Genomic DNA, 27,769 nt, shown 5'->3' with positions numbered 1-27,769 from the left:
ACGGCCTCCGAGATTATATTGAGAGAGCCATGGAAACTACAGCTGCATAAGCTTCATTGAGGTGATGCTTCCTCCATCCACCATCCCAGCCTGGCCTGTGCAGGAGTGTTGTATTGACTGAGGGTAGCACCGCCTGTCTCTTTAGCGTGGTGACAAATCACCCCAGATTCCCATTCTCCCTGCAGTGGTTGGGCCTGGCCACTGTGACTGGCTCCCTTTTCCTCTGCCTTCACCCAACACAGAGGGGGAGTCACCCATAGATTTTCTGCAGCTGGGGGTGTCTGAGAAGAAAATAAGGCAGCGTTTATAGAAGGGAAGGTGGATAATTTAATCATCAACGTCTCTCTCCATTTCTTCTCATTAATGGCCATGTCAGTCACCCACTTGCCTTTTGTGTAGCAAAGACTTCACCAAGACACTTCTCATGGGGTTCATCAGTTTCATGAGTGTTATGGGATGGGGCCAGGGTCTGATCTGATGGAAAATGATGCAACAAGGTCAGCCTGTCACCACGTGCAATAAACATAGCAGAAAAGTGAAGCTGCAGCTCTCTGCATAACCAGAGCGGCTTATCAGTCGAGGATAGGGATTTCCAAGGATGTGCCCAAAGCCCATTGAAATTCTGTGGCAGTTGGGAGCCAAACTGTCTTAGGAGCCTATGAAAATCCCAGCTCCAACCTACTCTTCCCTTCCCCTAAGAAGTGTGAAAGGAGAAGGATGCTTAGGAATAAAACCTACTGGTTTATTTGCTTGCAGATTTCATTTGCTCCCACATAGATTTTGAGTGAAAATGGGGGGCGAGGGAATGTAACTTGTTATGAAAAAGCTGATAAATATTCAAAGTCTGGAAAGGCCGATAGGAGATAAATTATACATAGATGTGCTCTGTTGTGCAAACTCAGTGTGCAAAGTCAGTTCAGACCTCAGGATTTTATCAGACAAGTTTGACGGCTGGAAATGGTCAATATTGTTATTAAATGCTGTAAGAAGACAGAGGCTGACGAGTCAGCAGAGTGTAAGCAGGGGATTGGGAAAATTCATCCTCCCTGGTGCTGGCTGTAATGACATTGTGTTATAGGAAGTCTGCATTAAGCTGCAATTAGTTGCATTAACTCAGCCACTGGAGCAGAAGAGATGTTTTTCTGAGTTCTTGAGTTCTTGAGTTCAGTGTGCACACTCTCTCTGTACGATCCAATCCTTCACAAACTGAAGTTAATGGGAGTTTTATCGTTGATTAGGGAGCGCAGCATTGGGCCTTTGCAGTATAAATGTGTATTTTGATTCCACCTCTAAAACACTCACACTATGCAGTAACTAGAGCTTGGAAAATAACCAAATTGCATTGGCAATTCCAAAAAATTGGGGGGGGGAAAAGTTGCGTTGAAATTTAAAAAAACCTGTTTTGGGTTGAATTAAACATTTTGGTTGGGTTTGGAGCATTTTGAATCATGTGTATTGTTTTTTAAATAAGGAAATTTTGAACCAAAAAATCATTTTGATTTTTTTGGCATTTAGATTTACTGAAACAATTAGGTGAAACCAACATAAATTTGCAGAACGTTTGGGGGTCACCTAATCTATGTTTTTCTCTGAAAAAATGTTTTGTACAAAAAACATTGCCCAGCTCTACCTATAGTACAGTATTCACTCAGCTCTAGGTTATCAATTCCCAGGCACAGTTCCCCCCAGGCAGTCTCTGTCCCTCACTGTCCCATCCTGCTGTTATGAAGATTATTGTTATTGGTTCTGTATGTATTTGTTGTACTGAAGCTCCTAGAAGAGTATCAAGGGGTAGCTGTATTAGTCTGTATCCACAAAAACAACAAGGAGTCTGGTGGCACCTTAAAGACTAACAGATTTATTTGGGCATAAGCTTTCGTGGGTAAAAAACCTTAAGTGACCTTATGCCCAAATAAATCTCTAAGTCTTTAAGGTGCCACCGGACTCCTTGTTGCTCCTAGAAGAGTTGCCCAGGCTGGGTCCCTGTTGCACTACGCGCTGTGCAGACACAGAAGACAAGACAGTCCCTGGCTCAAAGCGCTGACAGTCTTAGACATTCTGACTCTCACGCTTGGCCAAAGTTAATAATCACTTACGGATTTAAAACTCACTTGTGAGCGTAGCACTAAACACAAAGTCTCTCCTGCCCCCACACTCCTCAGCCCCAACAGCTTGGAATGTAAGGAGGTTGCATTTGCTGAGCATGTCCTGGCCTCCATGCCTGACCTCAGTCAGATATCTCGTGGCCACGTTTCAATGTGGCCTCATTCTGTTTAAGAATGGGCCTAACGAGGAAGAGGAAGCAAGGATGTGTACTTCAGAGAATCACCCGGAGCACTCGGAAGCTAGCACCAAAGAAAACGTGCACTCTTTCTTTTTTCGTAGATTTTATACATCCTGGCTCCACATGGGAATTTGCATTGTTGCATACTCAGAAATGAATAATACGGTATCTAATTGCATTACATAGTGGGTCTGACACCCCCCAGAAAGCTTATGTCAAGCTTTCATGGGCAAATCTGCTTAGCTCTTCACAGAACTCAATACAGATAGATCAAAGCAATGCAGATTTCAACAAAACTCCATGCTGGAATGGATTTGTTAGACTTTGACACGTTGTTTTAACAAATATAGGATCTCACACACACACAGGCCTTTGTGAGCACTCACATACACGCTAGGTCGATAAGATGCTCTCATTTTTTATATGTGAATGAAAAATGATGGCACATATAGTAGTCCCACATAAATCTGCAAGGCCTCAGCAGAAGTGTCAGTTAAGTACTGATATGAAATCTTCAGTGATGCAAGATAATATTTTTTGCCAGCTATGCTAGAGAAGAGGTATTGAAAATACAGGATATGTTATGACTGAAGGCAAAGGGGCATCACTGAGAATTAACCAGGCTTTTATATCTGTAACAATTGTGAAAGCTCTTTGAAATACTGAGCAGTACCTTCAGGAAAGGTGTTAGGATTAACTAGTGATGTCATCATGGATATTGGGTGGGATTTTCAAAATTGCCTACGTGATTTAGCAGCACAAATTGTATTGACTTCTGGTGGTGCCTCAAGGAAATTAGCAGTTCGGATTCGACCTTTGACCTTGGTAGGTTCTCCGGTTCCCATGTTGGCAGGTTTTTCTGCTGCTCATGGTTTCAATTCAAGGTCACTTGTATCTCTGAAGGACCATTTCTGCTCCTAATAGAAAGTTATGTTTTGTCCTGTGTATGCAAGTCAGGCTCTGATCCCATGTCCACTGAAATCCATGTGAGTATTTTCATTGTCAATTAGACCCTGGAAGACTGGAGTAAAATATGGAGAGATCTATAGACAAAGAGCAACTTCCACCCATGATAAACCCAGCATAACAAGTTTAGGTTCCCTGTAGCTTATCTGGGAATGCTCTCTCGTAGTTCTCCAATAAGCACTCTGGCAGATCTTTCAATACTCTCTTCTGCTCACAACCTGAATGAGAGACTGTGCAGTCACAGAATCATTACACATTGGTGTAGTGTTGGATCCGAACTCCTGAGGCCCTCAGCTGCTTGAGCCCAGGGCTGCCCAGAGGGGAGGGCAAGTGGGGCAATTTGCCCCAGGCCCCGGGCCCCACAGGGGCTCCTCGAGCCCTGGCCCGGCAGTGGTCCAGGTCTTTGGTGGCGGGGGGCCCTTCAGTGCTGCTGAAGACGTGGAGAGACCGAAGGGCCCCCCGCCACCGAAGACCTGGACCGCCGCCGGGTGAGTACAAGCGCCGCAGCTTCCCCGCTTTGCCCCAGGCCCACTGAATCCTCTGGGTGGCCCTGCTTGAGCCTTTATACTCTCTCTCTGCTCTTCTTGTTCTTTTTAAATAACTTTACTGCTGGATTCAGTTCAGTTCAGAATGTTATAATGGTGCCTGAATTAAATCAATAGCCATTTTTATAGGCTTTTGACGTTTTCATGGATGACTGATGAAACCTTGGCTTTGTTCTGTGATCTTGCAGATTGCAGAGCATTTCAAAGGAGTGAGCCAAAGGTGTGACTTTCGTATTTTTTATAATTTGGGAACCAGATTCTCAGTGATGTTGTTTTGTCTTCAACCAGTCTTTAATGCCAGCCCTGTATACTAGAAGGCTATGGAGCGCTCCAGAGAGGTCACATATAATGCTGTGGCTTTTAAATATTTCTCATACAAATGAGTCCCTAGTGATAGAGGGGTGCCTGTCTGAATTTAAACAAGGAAGGAGACTATTCTGGGAAGGTTTTATCTGGAATGTTGTTTTACTGGAGGTTTTATGGTAAAAACTCTCGGAGGTCTGGGGTTTTCAAGCAGACCTTCTGTAGCAGGGTGGACACCTGCTCCTGCCTGGAAGGGCCTGAGATAGCCCAGGGAGCAGGCAACGTGAAGGCTGAGCTGATTGGGGGAAGTGGCTGCACCTGGGCCACGCCTGTATAAAGAGGCTGGGAGCCAGGAGCTCAGAAGTCTCTCTCTGCATTCAGGGAGAGAAAGGCCTGGCTGCAGGGAGCTAGACACAGGGTACCTGTAGTGGAGCAGGGCTGGGGAAAGGCTGAGGCTCTGGGGAGCTCCAGCCTGGAAAGCCCCAGGCTGCGGCCTAGTATTAGGCCAAGGGGTACTGGGGGTTGCAGAGGGCGGCTAGGCCAAGGCAGCAGGTCCAAACCCCCCTTGCCAGTGATGAGTGGCCTATACTGCAGTCTGCCCCAGGGAGCGGGGGCTAGTTGGTGACTGGCAGTGGCCTAGTACTGAGGCAAGGTGGGGATAGTGGGTGGGGGTTCCCTAGGGAGGGGAGATCCAGATTGGTGGCGTACTGCCAGGGGGCAGCACCCAGAGCAAGGGGCACCGGGGTCCTGGGAGGGACATGGGGGCCAGAAGTAGGGACAAGGTGGATCACTGGCCTGCAGAGGGCACTCCAGACGCTGGACTAGCTGATTCCCTGAAGCAACCAGTAGGGGGCGCTGCAGGGGTGAGTCCGCACCCTTACACCTTCTTTTAGATCATATTCATCCTCATCAGGATGTGTACTAAGGTGGGTTTTTTTTTGGCCCTTTGTTTTTCACTAGTTTATTATCTTGACTGAAAGACCAGAGCATCTGAGTTCCATGCTTTTGATTATTTGTGAACATGGGTATTATTGAGTGTTGTTGTGATCTGCACTATCCAGAAAATCCTCCATCCTCCTCCTTTTATGGGATTGGTGAGAAATATGGAGCTGTCTCCTCAGACTCCCTGCAGCTCTTCTTAAATGTGTAGGCTTTCGGTAAACAAAGAGAAAAGTGTCCTTGGAGCGTTCTTCTAAAGACTATAATTAAAAGCTGTCAATCTAGCCTCTGAAAGTCCTCCTGCTTTCTCTCTGAAGAATGTCACATTTTCCAATTGCCAGCATGTCAAGGAGCCTTTTTGTACTGCAGAAAGCAACAAAAACCTGAAGACACCTTGTAAGACAGTGCAGAACTCCATCCCCTGATATTTTCAAATAGCTCTCTCCCTCCGAGGCTGCTGAGTGGCCTCGTCTTACCTTGCCTCGGTATTACAGAAGTCGGCTTCAGCGGCGCCTTTCTTGCTTTGGTCTTTCTGCTGTCCGGGGAATGGAAGTGGAATCAGTTATCAATTCTCATTTCATGTCAAAGGAACTCAGAGACACGATCCAGGAAAGCCCATCTATAATGGCCCTTTGTGAGCAGTGTGGGGGGCCTTTCTTTCACTTTTTAGGGAACATCCATATGGGAAGGGTTTCTGATTAAAAAGAAGTATAAAGTACTGAGACACATCCCTCATCTCCTGACTGCACATCACAGAAGGCAGTACAGAAATAGTGGCTTGTGGGTGCCCTGTTACTGGGATGTTTGAAGAACTCATGAGACACACTAGCATGTTCTTACTGGATTCAAATGACATTTTCACCACCAAATTCCAAACCACTGAAGCCTCCTGGGTTGAGGGTTTGTTACAAACCCAAATCGTGAGCTAGGTTCACTGCAGGATTTGTTAAAGTACGTGAGCCTGAGCAAACTTGGCCCTGTTTATTAGAAATAGTCATAAATCCATTAGAAGTCACTGGGAGCCCAGGTTGGTCATCACAGCTGAAAATCAAACCCTTTGAGTTTTGGGGTGAAATCATACAAAACTCAGTTGTTTGGGCTGCGTTCTGCATTGAGGTTTGGGATTTGTTTAAACCCCAAACTGAATGGAAATGGGAGGTGGGGGGAGCTTTTCCTGAAATCTCATAAACCCAGCCCACCAAGCTTTGCATGGCATTAATTTCTATACATTTCATCTGTAATGAGACACCGTCTTCTCTTTGACAAGACTAGCTTGGGTTTGTAAAAATTCTCCAACCAGCCGTGTTATGATTTTCATAGTGGAAGCCCTAAACCTAAAATAAGTTCAGTTACTGCTCTTCTAATTCTTGTACCTTATGATTAATAAGTAATGTGAGCAGACGTGGGGAGTAAAAACGCCTAAAACCAAACTGCTTATTTTTTACCTGGACAGGGACATGTATTGTTTGATGCATTATACTGCAGAGGCACAGCTCTCCTCGGTAATAACAGCATGGTTGTGATTCCACAGCGTAGCCTTAGCTGCAAGGTAATGAGAAAGAAAAGGGCACATACCTTGTGCACTGTGTACGGGGGTCGTTTCTGCTTTCATTGCTTTGGAAATATTTTTTAATAAACGTTTTGCAAGTCTGTGAAGCCAAAGCCCAGCAGGGGTGAGGGCATGAAATCCATCTGCTAAGTCGCTGTGAGACCGTTAGGCTTTTTTTTGCAAAGAACTAACAATTATTTTTCTGACAGGTTCAATTTTAAAATAAAAACTTGTTTAAAATGCATCCTTGCCAGAGACCTACAGAAGAATTCCCTCTTGATATTTGCACGGTGGGGCAGGGGTGCGTCTAACGGAATCATTTCAAGTCGCCCAGGGCTAGAGTGGGCTGTAGTTCTGGGTCTCGCTTTCTCTTATGTGCAGTTGTGCTGTACTTTGATGGGGAACATTCAGCTCTTCGCTTCTAAGGACCAGTCCTGAAGGGCTCTGAGCATCTCCAGGCTCAAACCACTAAGGAGTTGATTCTGTTCTCCCTGAATCAAAGGCAAAACACCTGTTTGCGTTGTGGCGAGCAGGAGGGGACCCATCCTTTTGGGGCAATCCTAAAAGGAGCTAAGCACCCCTGGATTTCAGAAGGGATTGTGGGTGCTCAGCATCCCTCATGTGGGACACTGTGGTTGTCCTCTAGTGCTTATGCACCAAAACCATGCGCCTTGTAGACTACACCATTAATCTGGCCACCCGCCTCCCCTCAGCACTACACTGTAGGCCTGTTATAAATGGCAGCTCTCTGTCAGTTTTCGTGGAGGGTAACTCAGGTCTGATTTGGCCCCAAGAGTATAGTATATATCAATTCCCTTGTTGTTTCAATACAAGTCAAACCAGGTCTCTGTGGTCAATGAATTCACCAGTCCAGTCCTTAATGTGCTCTTTCTCTACAGGCAATAGAAGAGCTCTTCCAGGTACTTGATCTGGAAAAGAAAAGTGTAGCAGTGGGACACAGTCAGGTACGTTGTCCACAGTCCTTGTGTCGTAAGTGTGTAAAATCCAGGCTTGTGACCAGGAGCACTTTAGATTCGGAACCTATCCCCTAGTGACCTAATACAGCGAAAGACATTTTTCTTGCTTCCATGTTGTAACCTAGGAGTCTAAGTCCCGATGGAAATCAATGAGACTTAGGCTCCTAACTCACTCAGTCACTTCTGGAAATGTTACCCGATGTGATCTATACATCAAGCCATTAAGATCCTACAAGCAGGACATTTCCAGATGAATAGCTGCCACAGTAACACGTTCAAACTTAAAGCTAATTGCAAAGAGAAATTAATTATATATACACTGCTGCCTCTGTCTCGGGGATGCTACAGAGAAAAAAAGAATTCATTGAATTATTCTAGGGAGCAGAATAACTTTCTTTCATCCTGCATACAATAGTTTGCAATTATCTCTTCTATGAATCCCTCATATTTTATCAATAGCATGATAGCAGCACCAGTCAAATCTTGTTATATAGGAGTTAGTATTGTCATCACTGTGAACATTGATTTTTGTACTGGATTGTGAAGTTAATATAGCCATTAATGAGACAATCAAATAGGGGTGAAGCAATCAGAGCATTATCTCAAGAAAGCCAGTTTTCTTGGAAATGCTCTCTGATACCGTTTTGGTTCTTTTAAAATCTAGATTTCAATTATATTATAAGGCTCACAAATACAGTTTTATTTTAATAATTCGTTTTCAATATAAAAAGGGTAATATGGAGTATTTAAATCATATTGGTCAAAGCACTGAGCATTTTGCTTGACTAAGGGGTGGAACAGGATCTCTGAATTTAGCCTTCTATTGATCTTTCAAAATACAAATACATCAGCACAATCTATGTTGTTTGAGGCATGTTTGTAACACGCTCAGGTAAAGTAAATGACATCGTTTCTTTGGTTTCTTCCTGAACTTACGTTGGTACGTGTCTTTCTATGTTACCACTTCGTGCATATGCAAATACATTTTGCAACAGAGAGTCCAATGTCATCTGCCCATAAAGTAGGTAATGACCAAAGATCCATGGTCAATGTCTCAACAACATGCAGCTTTGAATAGGAGTTAGGGCATGCACCCGTGAAAGAGAGGACGGAGTAAACCGTAGAAACAGTGAGTGACCTGCAAGTTGAATACAATGGGGTCCATTCAGGCTCCCGGAGCCAGAGTTGCCAGAGATGCCCTAGTGACAGTGGTGGAGATGCTGTGTCTGGAGAGAGCAAGAATAGTGCCTCGAAGTGGGTGGGGATGGGCACCCATTCTTAATTACTGAAAAAACATAGCTTGTGCTTCCTTCAGACAGCATCCATCTGGGGTGAGGATTTGCTGGGCCCTGGGGGGCCATCAGGACATGAGCACGGCTACAGCATGCTCAGCTCTGAGGGGTTCACTGCTGACGCTCCCCCCTTGTGCTGGGGGGACATGACGGCAGTACCATGGCACAGCAGCCCTGGGCAGAGGGGGGACTCTTCCCACCCTCCAAATATGGACCATTAATTGTTACAGACATAGGGCCAGAGTCTGGAGACACGCGTGTGGGGCTCCTGCTGATCTCAGCGGAAGGCTGGCGGGCAGAGATCAGAAGCCAGAATATGGCCTTTTGGCTTTAGCAGGGGTGGTCACTAAGCCACGGTTAAAAGAGCAGCTCTTATTTCCTTCTGGACAAATGCTGGTGAGAGGCCACATTTCTGGTGGTGATCGATTTCCATCCGTTGCCCCTAGGTTTTCCTGAAGCCGGGCGTAGTCTCTAGGCTGGAGAAGCAGCGGGAGAAGCTGATATCCCAGAACATGATTCTGCTCCAGGCAGCTTGCAAGGGCTTCCTCTCCCGCCAGAAATTCAAGAGATTAAAGGTAACTGCCCTCCTGTGCTCCTTTGCCTCAGCGATGCGATAGGGGTCGCCCACTTCTTTGGGAGAACCCAGCTGGACTGGAGGTGACCTGTGGCTCTGCTGCTGCATGAATGGGCTGGGCGTTCCTGTATTCTCTCCTCTTGCCCTAAGTCACCCTGGGCAGGAGAGAGGCCTCATGTCCCCAGGCAGGACATTGTCAATACATCTGGAAAAGCTTGAAATGATCGTATTGAATAGGAGATGGAACAAACGTCTGCCTATTAATCATGGGCCATACTAGGAACCCTGTACTCCTGTTGAATAGCACCGTGAGCAGCCCCAGGGAAACTGCTTAGCGTGAGTAGGGTATCCCTTGCTGGCCCCGATATTTCAGAATTCCTGGGTCTTGTGTAACATTAATTAACAGCCTCTCGAAACGCATGCACACACAGACACACAGCTCACTGTATTTAAAAAGTTTGCAGGATTCATTTTTAATTTGTACATTCTAATTTTCAAGCTAAATCTTGCAAAGCCACATGGAACGTAACTGAGCAATTAGGCACGGGCCAGTCAAATCACAGCTCAGGGCCATGTGTATTGACTTTCTGAAGTCAAGCAATGCAGTCCTGTGCAGCTTGGGAAATGAACAATTCATTCCCAAAGCCACATATTGATGTTAGTTGGGAACATCTTTCATATCTTCTTTAATACCAAGCTCTTCGGCCTTGTCTGTGCTGGAAGCAGCACATTGCCATGCCCTGTTTCGATTCTGGTGAAGTGCTCCATTTTAGCACTCATCTGGAACTCTTGCTCATCTCTCGCTATAATGTAGTGAGACTGATGTCATTGCTGGACGAGTGCCATTGTTTTTGATGCTCTAATTTCAGATTCAGCGCTTAGCCATTCGGTGCATCCAGAAGAATCTGGCGGTGTTCCACATGGTGAAGGACTGGCCATGGTGGCAGCTGATGAGCTGTGTTCGGCCGTTGCTTAGTGTGAACATAGTGGAAGACCAGCTCCGAGTCAAAGACGTATGTAACAGTAGAGCAAAGACACTGAGTGGGATGCTCAGCATGCTAGCCAGACAGGAAGTAGGTTTTACTGCCAGAAGAAAGACACATTTTGTTGGTCATACCCAATTTTTAAATCCTGTTTCCAGTCCTGCACTGTGTGAGCCGGATAGTGTTTTCAGCTTGTCCGAGAAGCGGAGTTACAGAAATAAGAATAAGGCTTTTCAGGGACACATGGGGAAAGTGGAAATCTGAACCTCTCCTTAGAATAAAACAAAACACACAGGTGACAAGTCGGTCTGTGAAATTAAATTCAAGCCCATTACAAAGGCAAGGCCAGCTTTTTGGATGCAAATACAAGCACTGGACCCAGTCCTGGTTCTGGACAAGAGGCCCCTTCTAGCTTTGGTTTAGACATGGCCCCATCACTGGGACGTGGGAGGGTCCAGGCCCCTCTCTCTCTCATATCCGAATGGAGAAGTGCGAAGCAGCCCTCACCTTGCCTGGAGAAGGGGCAGTTAAAGAGGGGGACTTTTCCATGCGCCATATTCATGGAGGTCCTTTTCCAGGGGCCCTAAACAATCTAACATGGAGCCCAGACTCCATACCATGAAACTGTACTTTCCTGGGACCCCACCCCCCATGCTCTTTCCAACTCCAAAGGCTCCTGAGGAACCACTGAAATATTGGCCTTCTGGACCACCAGAAGCAGATCACCTAGGCCATGGAGGGACCACGTACAGCAGCTGGTTTCTGGCTGCCAAACACTGGGCTCTGCAGTGCTGAACAGGGCTAGCAGGCCACATTCGCCCCTGACAGACCAGGCTCAGCTCTCTGATGTCCGTGGAGTGATGCCTGCTCCAACCATAGCTCCATTTGGCCCAGTGAGTCTATTTCAACTGGTACTCACTGCCCCGGTAAAACCAGCTTTCAATCTTTCTCACAGTTCGTGGCTTGTGCTAAGCCCTCAGCATATCTTCCTTGGCTTTGGCTGTTCCTCCTCCTCCCTTAATAGGTTTGAACTAGGGATGTGTGAGCTGGGTCAGATAAAATGAAAACTGACCCAAGCCTTTGCTTATCCCTCAAAACTTGTTGGAGGTTCCTAAAGGCCCTGCTGCTCTTTGATGTCTGCATTTAACCATGTCTCTGCACTCTGGTTCTGTTCAACATTGGACATCAAACGGTCAAGACACTGCAAGGCAAAGCTCTTCTTGCAATATTGTTAACCTGCCTGAGAAGAGGAAATGCTGGGATCTCACAAGTGTGTGTGTGTCTTCGCAGCTGTTCCTGCCTGATAGCTGGCCGGGGTTTCAAGAATATTTATTAGATAAGCAGCATTCAGGCACTTGGATGCTCATCCAAAGCGTCAGAGGTTTGCTTCTTTCTAATTAAATGTGTGCTGTGCATACACCAAAGCTGATGTTCCCTCCATTTAAATTAGTGTCAGAAACCACATTCCAAGCAATTAACAGCGATCAGCCCTTAAACTTGCCCAGTAAATTTTCTTAATAAGGTAATTATGTCTCTCCCACTTATTTTTAACAGAAAAGCTAGATTTATAAATAAATAAAGGAGGCTAGAACTCTAAGTTTGTGTTTGGCAATTTTATTTAGGAGGAGCTTGCAGCACTAAGAAGAAAGCTCGAAAAATCAGAGCAGTCACGTAGTGAACTTCGGCAGAACACAGAACTGTTGGAAAGCAAGGTAAACTCTGACAAATTAACTCTTTGTGCCTCTTTCCTGTACGGTTTTATTAGATCACAATTACAAATTCAGATGTGTCCCAAAAGATTGAAGTTGAATTGTCTGACTCCTCACAGAGCCCGTACAAGTCTAAAACCTGCTGGTGTATTAAACACGTCTGGGCTCGTGCCAGTTGTCTCCCTGTCAGTACCTTGCAGATCGTTTAGAGAGAATACTGTGATGCCTGTCCACATACAGCTCCTCTCCCCTGTCCTCCTCTCCAGCCCGACCGGGAGTCGGGAGAGCTGGGTTCTGAAAACCCTCATGTTGTCATTTTTGAACATGGGTTAACAATCCTTGAAGAGTTGATTTTATATTTAATCTACCAAGAAAATTACCCACTGATTAATGTGATCAGGTCAGGTGCATGACATGGGCCATTGGGGAAGCCGGCAGCGTTTGCTGTTCTCGATTAGGATACCTGAGGGGGGAGGGGTGTTTTCTCTCCTAGCAGATGAGAGAATCGTTGTACGTTGCCTGCCATTATTTTGGCTGCTGAGCAATTTTAAAGGCTCCCTGTTATTTTGAGGTCCTGGTACTGATGCCAGCTGACAGACCACGAGATTAGAAGTAACTGGCAGGTAACCAGCTCATGTAAGAGGGATGGGCTGTGTGCTGCTGGAGCCCCAGGGGCCGACACAATGAGCATGACCAGTGTTAACAGAGTTCTCCGGTATCCTCCACCTCATAGGGCCAGTGTCTCAAAAACAGCTTCATCATGGGCCACTTTGATGCCCCTTTAATAAATGCCATCACAAATCTACTTCTCAGCATTGAATGCTCTGTTCGCATTTCCTCTCGTGTCTGCTCCAGTGCTCACACATCTCTGGCTCCGGCCCCTTTGTCTTCCCCCTGCTCCCCCCACACAGATCCCCCACTGGTTTGCAGCCTCATTGACTGGCTGCAAGGGGCAGGGTAACAGCCACTCAACCAAAGTGAAGGGTAGTGAGGAAGTGGCAGCAATCCCCTGTGGTCACAGCTCACCAAAGACAAGGGGTATTTGGGTGCTGAGAAACGGCCTCACGGATGAAATCCAGCCTCCTGACAAGGACTCTGATCAAACTAGAAATTGTACACAAATGTAACACGTTCTCATCTCACTCTCCAGACTGCAGTCTCAGCAACCTCTGCAGACAGCAGGGGTGGAACAGATTGTGTAGTGGGGGTGCTGAGAGCCATTGAACCAAACTGTAAACCCTGGATATGAAGGAAACCACTTCAAGCCAGGGGCTGCGGCAGCACCCCCAGTTCCAGCGTCTATGTCTGCAGATACCAGAAGTAGCTTAGTTTAATGGAACAAATGCTAACAAGGAGAGGAGGAGACAAGCAGTAAAATAGCCCATCAATCTGTGGGCACAGAGTGTGACCCCGTTGTGAGCTGGGGATGTTAAAAAGGTGGAAGCATTGGAGCAGATATCAGGATTCTGGAGACAGCAGCTGGGGGCAGAGTTATTCTGCTTCAGAAAGAAGGGGCTGGGAGATGTACCGAGGACAAAATAGGGCTTGGCTTGGGCAGAATGTAGGAGTCTGCACTCTGGTCCCAGACTTGGCTCCACATTGGGAGTATGTGAGATGAATAACCACCTGGCCCTTGCTACTCGCCAGGTCTCTGAGCCGCCTATCTATAGATCCTGCGTTGTCCCAGATTGAATTCACTTCCCGAAGCTACACTTGTTCCACTGCTGGAGAGCTTGTACAGCCCTCCTGCAAGCTGTAAAGTGCCTTAAAAGGCTGTCCGGGAGGCTGTCAAATAGGGAAAGGAAAATCGTTGTAAACCTGCATGTTTCCATCTTTTCTGATTTTTCTGGACAGTTTGTAAGAGTCAATGATCTGTTTGGAACTTCTACTTCTGGAGCCTTCCAGCTGCCTCCAGGGGAACCAGCCAGCCAGGTCTGCTTGCAGTGTCAGATCCTGGTCAGACAGACATTGCAGAAAGGGGAAATCACACTCTCAGTTAATGTCTTATTCCTGTAGCCACATGCTGATTATTTCAACTGGAATTTAACCCTGGTCAGCCTGAGCAGTGAGAGCAGTGCGGAAACCTGATTAACCCTAATCGCAGCACCCAGTCGATGTCTGATGGTTTCTGCAATGGGCAAATTGCATGAAAATATTTTGCTCCAACAGCTAGTTGCTTTCCAGTGTGTAACTCATGACCATGTGTAGCCTCAGCCCTCAGCTGTCCTGAGTATCCACTGGGCACAGCTCAAGGGGTGGAAAGGAGGGTGTCGTTTGCAGTTGGAGCTGGTTCAGCCCCAGAACTGCTCTATATGAGGCCTATCTGGCTGTGGCCCCAAAGGCCAGCTGGGGGATAACCAGCGCAAAGTGTCCTCCAGCCTGTCCTCCTCTTCCTGGCAGAATTCCCGGCATGACTCTTTGCAGGGGAGAGGGGGTTACATAAGAGGCAGCTAATGGCTCTCCTCCAGCCAGGGAGCGAGGTCCAGGAGAAACCCTGGCTCCACTGAAGTCAGTTAGAGTTTGACTTTGACTTCCGTGGAGCCAGGGTTTCATCCTGGCTCCTACCAACTGGAGTGGGGCTCGGGATTGAGGTCACAGAGCGTGTGCACATGGGCACGCACGTAACACTGTATTGCACATGTTCAGCGGCTGAGGATGCATCAGTAAATTGATCAGGCAAATAATGAGTGTTCACTTCGGGGATGACGATGTTTTCATGTGAGCAGCAAAGAATGATTTCGCTCTCCCGGCAGAGATGTTTTTCTGTTGTTATTTGCACAGATCCCCTAGGAACAGGCTGAAGGTTTTGTTTGGAGTCCCCAGGCTCCCACCAGTGTAATGATCATGTTAATGAATTAATTACTCCAAAGTGGCGTTTGTGTGAAGTAGAGAGGAGATGCCCAATTTATGGCAACTTGTTCTGTAGAAGCAGGGCCTTTTCCTCCAGTGCCTGGCACCTATGCCTGTGCAAAGGGTGTGAAACACAGCCACAAGGAGCAAAGCAGAGGCGGCTCCGACCTGAACCTTGGCCAATGCTTTCCCCTCTTCTCTACAATCCCTGGGGAAGAGCAGCCAAGTGCATTTCCTGGGGGAAAATCCTGTATCGACTGCTCCTTCCCTTCCTCCCTTCCCCTGGGTGCTGAATTGGATTGTTGATCACAACCATCCACCCTGTGTTGATTTAGTCAGTAATGGCTTATGGGAACGTTGGGCGTACACACACACACACACACACGCACACAAAAGATGTGGAACTAATGGACCATGTGCCAGTCATTAAACCAATCACATTGCTTGTATGCCATATCCCTCACACCTGCTTTTGCAATCGGTACATTCTTTTTCTGTCTGCATAGGGCCGTGCACATTTTAGGGGTTACTGTAATATAAATAACTAGTTGCACGCATAAGCCTACATTAAAAGAACATTATTAAGGTTGCAATTTTCTAGGTTTAAAAAACAAACTGAAAAAATAAAAATTCCATCAGGTGGCATCATATTGGCACCCATGTGAATCATCAGCTGGGTTGGAACCATCAGCTCCTCCATACAGACCTCTGCCATTTGAACTAACAGAGTAAGCGTTAGCAGTAGTAAGTTGTCATCCTTTATGTGGACCAGAACTAGAGGGGATGGGGCATTTTGCCATTGGGTTTCACAGATAATTGCTGATGGCAGAGGGATGGTGAGACTCAGGGATCTCGGATTCAGGCTGTGAAAGGGAGTGTGCTGTAGTGGGCACAGACTCTTCTACTCACTTCCACCAAGTTTGACCCTTCTGCCCCATCCCCTCCAACCTGTCCCTGTCCCATCTCTTCCGCATCCCTGGATGGTCATCCCAGTCCCATTCTCCTCTCCTCGCCAGTCCTAGTCCCAGTTCTCCCTCCACACCCAGATCCTTGTCAGATCTGTCTCCCCTCGTCCCTCCCCTACTTTTCCCACAGGAATAGCCAAAGGCACCTCCCGGACACAAGATCCACCCACCTGCCAAATTTCACATCACTGCTCCAAAGTATGGGGATGCTAGAGCTCTCAAAGAGAAGGTCGCCAGATTTTTTTTTTAATGTGGGCAAAACATATTTTCCCCAGCTTTGTTCTTGGAAATGGCTGAACTGTTTTGGCTGAAAAATTCCAGTAAAATTCAGCGTGAGGCAGATACATGGCATAGAAAATTTCAGCTCAAACAGTTGTAGTTTGGCAAAGTTATAAGCAACTGAAAACAGGGTCTTGTGAAGGGAAGCGTCTGGCAACAGTAATACGTGGCGTTCCCAGCCCCGCCTGTAATAATCATTGTATGTAAATAACACAGTCTTTAGTACAGCTAACTGGGGGACTGGAAGGGAGCTAAGAACATGAGACCAAGGCGCTAAAGTACAGGTTGGATTAACTGGGCTAGACCCAGTGGGTTTGTATGGGGGTGTGGGAGGATAGACTGAACTCTTACTGAGTCTTTCAGGACAAGAGAAGGTGAAAAAATAACCTAGTGCAGTCAGCAGAGTTCTGAGCATGAGCAAATAAGAGGCAGCAGGTGGTACAGCAAACAAACAAATGAATCTTACCGCAGGGAGCTTCTGCACTCAGACAATTCCAGCTACTGCACTTCCCAGCTTGTCAGCGCAAGGCAGCCTTAGGTTCGAGCCAGGCTTCCAGAGGAGGTAACAAGCATGTTTCAAGGAGGAGAATGAGTCAGTCAATACTGTGCATTGATCCTGTCTGCAGAGAACAAGTGGGGCAGCTTCAGAAACCAAATCAGCTGTTAGTACATGTCAGTAGCTTGTCTTCCTCACGTCAGTTGTGCAGCCCCAGCCTCAGACACTGAGCATGGTCAGCTACCCAGATAGCGTCAGCTCAGCCCGGGCTCCGTTCATAGGCAGAGAGGGACCAAAGCGACTCTTGTTCCAATCGAGGCACCTCTGTTGGCTTCCCCTAGAAGAGCGCTGAGGTGCTTGGCCAGCTCAGACTTCACTTTGTGTTACGCTCCCCCAGATCTTAGACTTGACAACCGAACTCTCAGACGAGCGGTTCAAAGGCGAAGCGGCCTGCCAGGTCCTAGAAGGTGAACGGGCTGAGCGGCTCCGGGGGTCACGAGAGATAAAAGAACTGCAGGTGAGTGTCAGGCTTGAAGAGCTTGGCCATGGCCAAGGTGGCATGTTTGTGCTCTCCCCAGCAGAGCAGCTCCTGGCTGAGGGCAGCCCAGTATGCACCTCCGGCACTGAGCAGCACGGCCCCCTTTCACTTGGACCAGTAGCGCTGTGACTGTGCAGAGAGTGCCCAGCCATGGGGCTCAAGTCTGCGCTGATGGGGAAGTGCACTCTGGGGGCTGGTTATCAGGGCAAACACAGTACCAGCCATTGCGTACCGAGACTTGTGAGAAACATTGGGAACCTTCACTTCTTTGGGCAGCTGCCAGTCAAGGGGTGAGTGGCCTAGTGTGAGCACAGCCTGAGAGGAAAGAGACCTGAGTTTTGTATGCATCTCTGCCACTAACTCACTGGGACCTTGGTCAAGTCACTTCTCCTCTCTGTGGCCCGTGCTCCCCACCTGTAACGTGAAGACAGCACTTGCCCTTGTCTGTGAAACACTTGGAAATCCTGGAGGAAAGGCACTAGGGATGAGTGCATATGATCTCATTATTATTTATTTCAGTTTCATACTTAGTTTCACTCACTGTTGACAGTGTGAGTCCAGCTGCCAGGGCTGGAATCTCTTATTTCTGATTAAGCCAGAGCTAGTGGAAAAGCGGGCACTAGTGGGACCTTTCCTGTCAGGATCACACCTGGGAGTGTGGCTGCGCTGGGGAAGACAGTTTTGGTTCCATTTGGTCTGTGCAGTTTGCTTGCAGCTGGTAGGAGCTGACCCACTTCTTCCTTTCAGAGTAAATACGACCAAGTGCAGAAGAAATTGGAGTCCGTGGACAAGCAGCTGGAAGAAGCTCAGCAGCAAATTCAGTTGCGTGAAATTGGGATAAGTGGCGCTGCTGGAGGTAGGGAGCACTAACCGTCCAGAACAGTGATGTGCTTCAGAGACAAACTCAGACCGGGTGTAAATGGCTGCACCCCTGTTGTGTTCAGGGGGATGGCACCTCTGTAACCCAGGTCTGAATGGGGCCCCCAGTGTCCTGTCAGTTTTACCCCATTTGCATCTGTCTGGTTGTTGGGAGTTTCAGGACACCCCCAGTGCTATTCCCTTCCTAGAACTTTGCCACCAACCACCTTTAACCCAGCTGCATATTTGCCGTCATCTGTCACTCTAGATTGCCCGGTCTGACATAGCTCGGGAGTGACATCTCCTTTCTCCCATCACTGCTGCTACGGCTTCGGAGTGCAGGACGAGCGAGGATGGAGACCGAGTGTGTCGGCCCAAGTAGCCGTTGGTGCTTCTCTTTGCTGCCCGGGAGACTCCACGCTCCAGAAGTGTCAGGAGTATTTAAACCAGAGGGTTTTACAGACAGTCACATCCCTTGTGACGTGGCGAGGGCACAGTTGAGGTTACTGGATGGGAAAGGCGTAGCTCCCTAGGGTACACCTACACCACAATAAACACCCGCAGCTGGCCTGTGTCTGCTGACTGGGGCTCGCAGGGCTCAGGCTACAGGGCTGTACAATTGTGGTGTAGAGGTGGGGGCTCAGGCTGGAGCCTAGGCTTTGGGATCCTGCGATGGGGAAGGGCCCCAGAGCCAGAGCGCCAACCTGAGCACGAATGTCTACACCGCAATGGTACAGCCTTGTAGCCCAAGCCTGAGTCAGCTGACACAGGCCAGCTGCAGGTGTTTAACTGCAGGGTCGCATACCCGGAGAGTTTCGTGATCCACATGAACTCCGTGAGGGAGATGTTTTTCTGTCCTTGACGGGTCAGCACTGTGCAGTGCACCTGCATCGTGCCAGCGTTCTCAGACTGTCTTGGAGGTGGTGCATTTGGCTAGCTGACTTGTTGAATACATCCCTTCACTCATGTCAAAAGGGAATTCGCTTTCTTAGAGTGCTTGCTGCCTGGTTCCAGGCTGCTACCTGGGCACGCTTTCTGCTTACAGATGAGGAGTGGCAGATGCGATTTGACTGTGCTCAGACGGAAATCACGTTTCTCCAAAAACGCCTTGCACAGCTTGAAGAGAGGCTGGAGTCTGAACTGAACTGTAGGGAAGAGCTGGAGCGAAAGGTAAGTGCTGAGAGGTCAGCGCTGTTCCTGTTCTGTTGGGTACGTGAGTGGGGAGCTGCTTGGGTGGGGTAGGGGAGACAGCAAGTTCACATCCTGAATGTCCTGAGCTGGAAGAAATCTGTTGTCATGGTAAAACTATTGCCACTAGTGATGGGGGTTGACACAGCCTCTAGAATTTGTTTGCAGAGCTTTGGGGCCGCCTCTGTGCCTATCTAACTCCATGGGGCTAGTTGTGTGAGCAAGGATTTCTTCTGTCAGTAAGGGTTTGTAGGATTGTGCTCTTAGATGTGTAATAATAACATCTCCCCAGTCACACTCTTGCCGCCCGAGAAAAATCACCAAGTCTTTGTTAATCTGAGAAAAAAACAAAGCCATTTTGTAAAGTTGCATTTACACAAGAATACATCAGAATTCAGCATGGGTAAAATGTGCGAATATGCATAAAAAGATACACGTACACACCTGCAGGGCCTTAAATTCCCAGTGAGTGCCGGTTGTGTTGGGAAAATGTGGCCCCGGTTTTAAAAAATGACAGGTTGTTTTGTGGGTGCTTGTCCCATTTTGTGGGTGCTTGTCTTGAAGCACCAAGAAGGCCCTGGGGGTGGGAGACAGCCTGGACCATGTCTCAAGTGGAGCACACAAAAATGGAGACAACCAAAATCACTGTCCACTTTTGTACATTTTGGCTTGTGCTGGTCAAGAAAGAAAAGCAAAGAATCGAAACCTGAACATAGCAACGTCCTGGGGCAATGGAACTAGAGTCCTCTCCTTCATGCAGCCCTGAGCCATGACCAAGCCTCCGCATGTCTCGAGCTGCATCAAGGAGCTGATACATTTCATCTCCACATCTTCTTAGTAACTGGAATGACATTTGACGTGCTAGACTACATTAAAAACCAAGTCCACACCTCTCCAATGTTTGATCAAGGCGTATTCGTTGCCATAGGCCTCATGGGCAGATGTTGGCTCTAGGAAGAGCTCACAATGCCACAGAGGCATGTTGAGAGTGTGGTTCTCTCTTTACAGCAGCTTAGAAAATCAGCTCACTTGCCATTAGGAGCAAAATACAGAAATAAATACCTTCACGGTACATTAAAAAGTTATAATATTGCAACGAATTCTAAGGCGCTGGGGTGAAAGAAAACAGCCCATTTGCTTTCAGATACTTAGTTCAGTATTACAGGCTTCATTAACTCAACATTTTGCTTATTTAAAGTTATTCTTTAATGACTCCACTTCTTCATTCGTGAGCGCTCTGGGTTTCTCTTCTTCCCGAGCCCAATGCGGATCCTTAGCAGAAACGTTTTTCCACTGTAGTAAGTTAAAAGGCTCCCTTTCACATCAAAGATGAGAGTCAATGTTCTTAAATATCGCAGCCAGAGGGGACTGGGTCCAAACTGGCATTTATGCCATCCTGAACTCACCCCCATAGACACAGAGTAGCAAGGGTTAAATCATTCTGAATCACTGCTGCTGGAAAAGGGACCTCCGGACGGCGAAATGCGTCCCTAGATAGAGCCCTAGCACAAGGCCTAGCACCACATAAGTCCCGCTTCAGCCCCGAGGGAGGTGGTGACTTGGCCTTGTTAGATTTAAGTGGCACCTAGGTGGCCCTTCTGCTGGGGTCTGCACAGGATGCATTTCAGCCTGGGAGAGCTTTGCCAGGAGAAGTAGGTCTGAGCTGCAAAGTTCAGCTTCAGCTCTGAATTTCTCACCAATCTAGAGGGTGTTTTGTTCTGGGGTTCAGGTTCAGCCCATCGTAGAGGTTGGTGAGCTGGCTGCAAAGTTCAGAGCAGGGATCCAGACTTGCCCCAAAGCCTGGGTGCTTTTGGACTGGGGTGTTTGGTTCAGCCTTCTCTCTCTCTCAGATGGACTGAGGCCTTAGGCAGGTTGCAGGTTGGGAATCCCCTAAATGGTGAATTTCACCCCCCGGTTATCACTGAGCAGAAATTTCAGCTTGATATTTCTCTTTGCTGTTTGCTCTGCAGCTCGGTGAGGTGCAAAGCACCTATGAGGGTGCCAAGAAGGTGGCACAGCAGATGAAGAGGAAGTGCAAACACTTGACCTGTGATCTGGAGGACACACGGGTCCTGATGGAAAGTCTGCAGAGCCGCAATCATGAACTGGAGAAGAAACAGAAAAAGTAAGATTGTGGGGACCTAGCTTTGGGGTCTGCCATCAGAGGCAGCTCTGGCTTTAGAGCTGGCCTAGAGATACCTTATCCCCTTGAGCTCCACAGTGCCCAGAGGTGCCCCCAAAAGCTTCTCCCCAAGTGATTCTGCAGGGTTAGAAATGTATTGTGTTCATGGCCTTTGGAACCATCACTTCCCTGTCTGACAGTTGTCCCACATTTCCTTTTCCAGTGCTGCACCAGCCTGGAAGAAGCCCTACATTGTACCATTGTTTTAAACTTCTCTGACTGTGTTTGCTGTTGGAAAGATTAGCCCTTCATCTGGGGACTAGTGTCTGCTTCACCAGCCCTGTGCTGCGAGCACACACAGAATCCAGACCCTTCCCTCTCAGCAGCCAGACAGGGTGTGCCCAGCCTGCCGCTAGAGGGAACAGGAGACCCCATTTCTCAGGGTGTGATGGTTTTCTCCATTGAAGCAATAAGAAAGTGTGTGTGTGGGGGGGGGGGGCTTTGTGCCAGATCCTGAGATCAAGACCTTCCCAGCAGCCTCAGCGCTAGCCAACAACCTGAGGAGATCAGAACATTTCAACAACCTACCACTTGTCCCTTCTTGGGGACCCCAGCTCTCTGATCTATATACTGGGGTCAGCTCCTAGAGCAATCGGTGTTAAGCAGAAGCAAGGCCAGCCATCCAGCCACTAAAAATGGGGATGGAGCCTAAGAAGTGGGTAATGGACAGCAAGACGCCCTCACACAAAAAGCCTTCCAAGCAAGAGTTACTTTGATCTCTGAAAATATGACAGCTGTTGACCCAGTGAGGCAGTCATTGTCTTTTCTGAGACGAATACTAATGAGACGACAACATGTAAGTTCGTTTATAGCCAAAGGCTGCTAGTCACACGAAATCAGGAACATCTTCTGAAGGGAACCCCCATGGAAGGCAGAGGCTGCTGCTGTGATTCCTCTGATACCCAGAGTTTAAATACTATCTCCATTAAAGGGCACCAGGCAACCACCCTATAGCATGTAGCAAGCGAATTGTGAATCCTAAAGTAGGCCTCAAACACTGTTTTTTCTTTTGGAGGCTGACATTCCTGGTGGGGCTGTTTATTTTCACCTGCTTTGAATGTTGGATATTGTGCCAGGCAATATGTTCTGTTGCCGTGTAACTATAACACATTTCCATTATAAACATTGTTCTGTAAGGAAAATTTGAGAGCGCTGCGTACTGCATTTTAAAGGACACGGAGAAGGTGAGGCAGGATGGGCACCCCCTTTCCTCAAAGGTGGTGACTACTTCTTGAGATGCAGCAAAGAATTTGCATTTCAGAGGCAGTGGCCAGGACCTGGAGATCTGCACGTATTAAAGATCTACCATTAGTGATGATCTCTGGGTTTGCCCCTGACAATGTAAGTCCCCCATGCTGGGAGCAAAATCCTGTATGTCCTTGAGTGGGATGAAGGAAGCCCTGGAGCCCATGTTCCAACTCCTGCACCACTGCCACCGTTTTCTAGCCAAGAAATGGGTGCAAAACGCTTTAGTCCTGCTACTTATTGTTTGGCCAAAGAGGTGTTTGTGAAGGAAGTGGGGTGCTGCCTCCTCCCAAGGAAGTGAGAGACCAAGACTGAGTCTTCTGCATCACAGCACAGAGAAAAAGAGAATTATCGGCTCCCTCTGTGTTCTTTTCAAAACATTTCATTGCCAGTATCCTTCATTTTACTATCTCCATGGACCTCAGATCCTGAGTTTAGATCTGAGGGGTTTGGGTCAGACCCATATCTACTAACAAGTCAAGAAAGTTTAATCACCTAATTAGTGCTCTGAAATCTCAAGGTTCGTAGCACGGAAAGGGCAGTGCGGAGTCCTAGGGTCAGCACAAGAGGCTGATCTCTGAACTGCCGGCAATGTTGTGCGTGTTCAGGGCAGACTCCATGCACAGGCTTACTCTGCCTGTCTGAGTGTTTTAAAGTATTTCACGTTAGTAATGGCCACTTAAAGCTCTTGTTAATGTTCTGCTCTTTGCTGAGTGCGGCTTTAGGTGTGTATGTGCAAAGGGCTAAATGTGCAGAGCTGCAGTTCGGGAGCCTTCAATTTCATGAGGCCACCACTTAAATGGAGTAATTAACAGTTCACCAAATGATTGCAACACTCTGCAGATTCTAGATCTATTATGTGGCCCCTGATGAGTTGAGTTCACCTCGGAAGCACTTGGCAAGTCCAAGGCCAAGTGGATGCTAATTGCCACTGTCTTGCCCTCTCCTTTGGAGCGGTTCCCCTGCTAATGCTCCCTAGTAGTCATGTTCCTGTCCAGGCTGTTGTCCGTAAAGCAGTAATGAGGATGTGTCACACGTGGCAGGTTTGACATGCAGCTAGCCCAGGCCTTGGGAGAGTCAGCGTTTGAAAAGAGCCTTCGTGAAAAAGTGACCCAGGAGAACACCACCATCAGATGGGAGCTGGGTAAACTTCAGCGGAGGTTAGAGGTAAGAGGAAAATATCCCACTTTGCCCTTGCTTGTATGGCTGCTCTGCAGAACTGGCATCTTCCAGCAAAGCTCTTATAATTGTAATTACAGTCATGATAGTTAGACACCAGTCACCCTGCTAGAGACGTCTTTATTCTGCGATTTCTTCTAGCACATAGCAGGATGCATAGGGCTCTCCCATATCAGGCTCCTCTGACAGACAAGGAACCCAACTGCTACACAGAAACCCACTGAAGTAAATAGAGCTCTGCCCAGGTTTCGGGGTCTCTCCATAAGTCTGTCTGTAACAAGTGGCAGGACTGGGGCCCCAAGGCATTGTGGGAATGATCTTGGGACCCGAATCAGCACATCACTGTTCCAGTTTTATGCTGGCGTAACTCCGAGTTTGAAGACGGCGTAGAATGGGAGCAACCGACTGTTAAATCAGCCCCTGTTGGTGTAAAGAGAGAAGTAGAAGAAGGGTATTTTCAAACGGAAGTTGCCCTTGTTTACTTGGAATGGGGTGTAAATATTGGGGCTGCTCAGTAATGGAGGACCCCAAAGCCGTAGGGTGCCAGGTGTATTCTGACTTGGAGGCACGCCCTGTAGGTGCTTCAGCAGCTAGACCTTGTAGATGCTAGCCTTGGTGGGTCCCAATAACCACTCAGGCACATGGCTAAGGGAAGGGTATTTTGCTAGGGCTGACAGGGAAGGGGAAGGTTGCAGATACCTTAGGTAAGAGGCGTAGACAAAGTTCAAAGGGAGTGATAGTATTTCCTGTTTGCGTCCTGGGGGCCATCCAACTGATGGCTCTTCAAAGCTCTTCAGCACTACTGCCTGGGGTACCCTCTCCAGTCTATTCTCGCAAATAGCAGCTTGCAGTTTCCCAGGACAGACTCACTGGGGCTCCTCTGCCCTGGCTTCCTGCCTAGCCACTGCTGCTTCCCCATAAGTCCCACGCAGACTTGCCCCCAGCTGAAACGTCTGTCAGTCACAGCCGGTTCCACAAGCCGCTCTGCATTCAGTTCCTGGAGAATATCTTCTTTGTCTCTAGCTTCTCTGCAGCTCCTGGCTTGCCATGCGGTTGCCACTTCCAAACAGAGCCCGGCCACCACCTGGTTCAGGATCTTTGCCCTTATCCGGCCAGGAGGAAAGGGGCATACAGTGGGGAGGGGGCTGATGGCAGCTGTAATCCTTTCCTTAGCAGATCCATCATAGGGGAGTCTCTAAAAAGATCTCTAGCTTTAGTCAAGGGTATTGATAGTGTTTGTTGATACGACGTAGCTCTTATTCTGGAATCTGAGATACGATAGCTGCTGGGGAAATTTTGCAGTCACTGAGGGTATTCAGAATGCCAGTTGATCAATGAGGCAGGTCCATCAAAGCTTGTGATAATGCAACACAGCTTTATTTTGTTAGAGAAACTTTCATACCCCTCATGTCCCAAAAATCCTTACCGAGCTGAGCACTACAATGACAGTTAGAGAACAGAGACCAGCAGCGGAAGAAGGGAATTAAGAGAACTAGGCAAAGGAGAGAGGGCATGCTTTCAGTGGAGAGCCGAAATGAGATGCAGGGCCAGCAATGGAGAGAAGTTAGCACCAGATGGCAGGCGCTGCTAGGAAGGCGCTGTCACACCCGCAAGAGTGACCTCATGTGGGAGTAAGAGAAGAGGTCAGTGGTGGGTGGGCGGAGGGAGCTAGAGAGGAGTAGAGAGAGAGACAAAAGGACTGCTCAGATGAACTGGTCCGAGTTAGGTGCGCGGGTTCATGGAGGGTGTCTTAAAACAAGAAGTAGATCCTGCAGTGCCTGAGGGCCAATGGAGCAGTCTGAAGAAGTGATAGTTATTTTCATTGAGTGACTGCTGCATCAGATACGCTCAGAGTCCACCTTCCATCCCTTGCAGGGGCCACTGTCACGAGTCGAATCCCCAGGGTGTCTGTAGCCGATTGCAAAGTAAGGTTAACGGCTATCATTATGGTTGTTTAGATGCTGCATGAGAGAGAGAATGCCTCATCCCTTCCCAGTATCCTCCTTCGCTGTGTATCACTAAAAGGGAAGTTTCGAGAGGCTCCTAACAAGCCAGGTTGAAAATTTTCCAAATTTCAGTGAAAGCTGTTTTGTCACATTTGAATTGAAATTATCCACACACCCGCAACATGTTCTGGTTTCTCAGTCCAGCCCCAGGAGGTTGTTTTCTTGGGGAAGCAGATGGCTGCACTGCTGACGGGGCTAACGGGCCTCCTCGGACCCTCTACAGCTGTGAACTTTCTCCCCCTCTCACCCCCGCACAGCAAAAGGACCTGGAAACTTCTAATCTGAATCAGCGAATTGCAGTGCTGGCCACCCGCGTGCAGGAGCTCACCGCCCCGGAGGCCTGGGACGGGGATGCTGTGGCTACCCTAAGGAAGAAGCTTTGGGAGCTTGAGTCCAGTGCTGCTGAACAGCAAAAAGAACTGAGCCGACATGCGAATGCTGTTGAGCAGCTGGAACAGGTAAGATCTCCTCCTCCTGACGCTATTCTATCCAGCAGGTCCAAGGCGCTGCAGTGGTCTCCAGCCACCCTGAGAAGCGCAGAACAAGTAATCAGCTCCCCAACCTGAGATTGATTGTTAGGGTCTTCTGCAGCCTCTCACCTTATAGAAACTCAGTGTTCAGTGTATTGATTCTTCTCCTTGTTTAACTATTTTAATATGATTCAGTAGTTTCCTTATCAAGCCCTAGGCTCAGAAACCCATTCAATTGATGGGTAACAGGTGGTTTGCATTGTTATGGCTGAGTCTTGCAAGGTGATAGCAGCACATCACTGTGAAAGGCTGACGCATGCAGGTGGTAACTTCATCAGCTTTCTGCTTGGAAACGTTGAGCTCCTGGCAGTTTCTGTCATGCGAAGTCCCCCTGGCAGTGAGGTCTGGGATCTGAGATATATTTTAGGATGTGATAGGTAGTTGTGCCTCTCCCACGCATTTGCGCTGCCTGGGCTGCCCACCTGGCATCCTTCTTAAATCTTCAAAGGAAATGTGCTGCAATTTCCTTCCTGGTCAGTAAACTGGGGAAGCGCTGGGAGAGTTTGTAACAATTCCCCCGGCTGATCTAGAGCTCTTTGTCTTGGGCCTCCTCAGCTCCACATGCGGCTTGAACTGGAAATCGAACGGATGAAGCAGATGCAGCAGAAGGAGCTGGAAGACAAGGAAGAGGAGCTAGAGGATGTCCGCCAGTCCTGTCAGAGGAGGGTATGTCAGCAAAGTGTTAATTGGGATGGGACTTGCTGAAGGGTGTGACCAAGAGACTCAGGGTGGGATGTGGGGAGGGGATTTAGAATTCTCTTCTGCATGTGGCTTTGACTGGAGAACAATTAAGGAATTAGGCCCAGATTTTTACAAGGATTTAGACATTGCACTGCTCAGCATTGCGAGGCCTAACTGATTTAGACAGAAAATGGGACGGGGCAAATATAGCTTGTAATGTAAGTGCAGTATTCTGAAAGGTGCAAACCCCTATGTTTAACATCGCGTTGACATGCTGCTTTCAAGCAGACAGTGTGAGCCAGGCAATTTGAGCACCCTGTTGTCAAGAGCAAATTATCTCTGTTGAGGATGAATGTATCTGTGCGTTTGTATAAAACAAAAAAGAGGGGTGTGGGTGTCAGGACACAATGGGACGCAAACGCAAGCGGCCACAGCCAGACGTTTGTGGAGGAGTCGTATCTGAAGGATGATTGTGTCACTGACGCATGTATGACTCCATTATTGTCAGGGCCATGGTCCTGCAGAGAGACCCTCCATATTACAATGTGCTGGTGAAGAATCATGGACAGCGTCATCATTCTGTCCAGGAAAATTAATACAGGGAGGTTCAACTGTTGGCCATGCTCATTACATTTTCTATGATTCTCTCTA

The 27,769-nt window shown here is 47.9% G+C and overlaps 1 protein-coding gene across 4 annotated transcripts in view; it reads left to right on the top strand.

Annotated features, from left to right (window-relative positions):
• MYO18B (myosin XVIIIB) overlaps nt 1–27,769 on the top strand; it is a 196,199-nt gene that overhangs the window by 85,756 nt on the left and 82,674 nt on the right. For all 4 annotated transcript variants that reach the window (XM_029912648.1, XM_024196396.3, XM_029912647.1 and 1 more), the window contains exons 22-32: nt 7,486–7,551; nt 9,302–9,430; nt 10,299–10,442; nt 12,035–12,124; nt 17,109–17,228; nt 17,997–18,105; nt 19,153–19,277; nt 21,266–21,420; nt 23,766–23,889; nt 26,165–26,365; nt 26,993–27,103. In XM_029912648.1, the coding sequence (XP_029768508.1) occupies nt 7,486–7,551; nt 9,302–9,430; nt 10,299–10,442; nt 12,035–12,124; nt 17,109–17,228; nt 17,997–18,105; nt 19,153–19,277; nt 21,266–21,420; nt 23,766–23,889; nt 26,165–26,365; nt 26,993–27,103 (1,374 nt within the window). The remainder of the gene's footprint in view (nt 1–7,485; nt 7,552–9,301; nt 9,431–10,298; nt 10,443–12,034; nt 12,125–17,108; nt 17,229–17,996; nt 18,106–19,152; nt 19,278–21,265; nt 21,421–23,765; nt 23,890–26,164; nt 26,366–26,992; nt 27,104–27,769) is intronic.

Source organism: Terrapene carolina, unplaced genomic scaffold (genome assembly GCF_002925995.2).
Source record: "Terrapene carolina triunguis isolate 2854851 unplaced genomic scaffold, T_m_triunguis-2.0 Scaffold234, whole genome shotgun sequence".
NCBI lineage: Eukaryota > Metazoa > Chordata > Testudines > Emydidae > Terrapene > Terrapene triunguis.
This window is presented reverse-complemented; position numbering and strand designations above follow the sequence as displayed.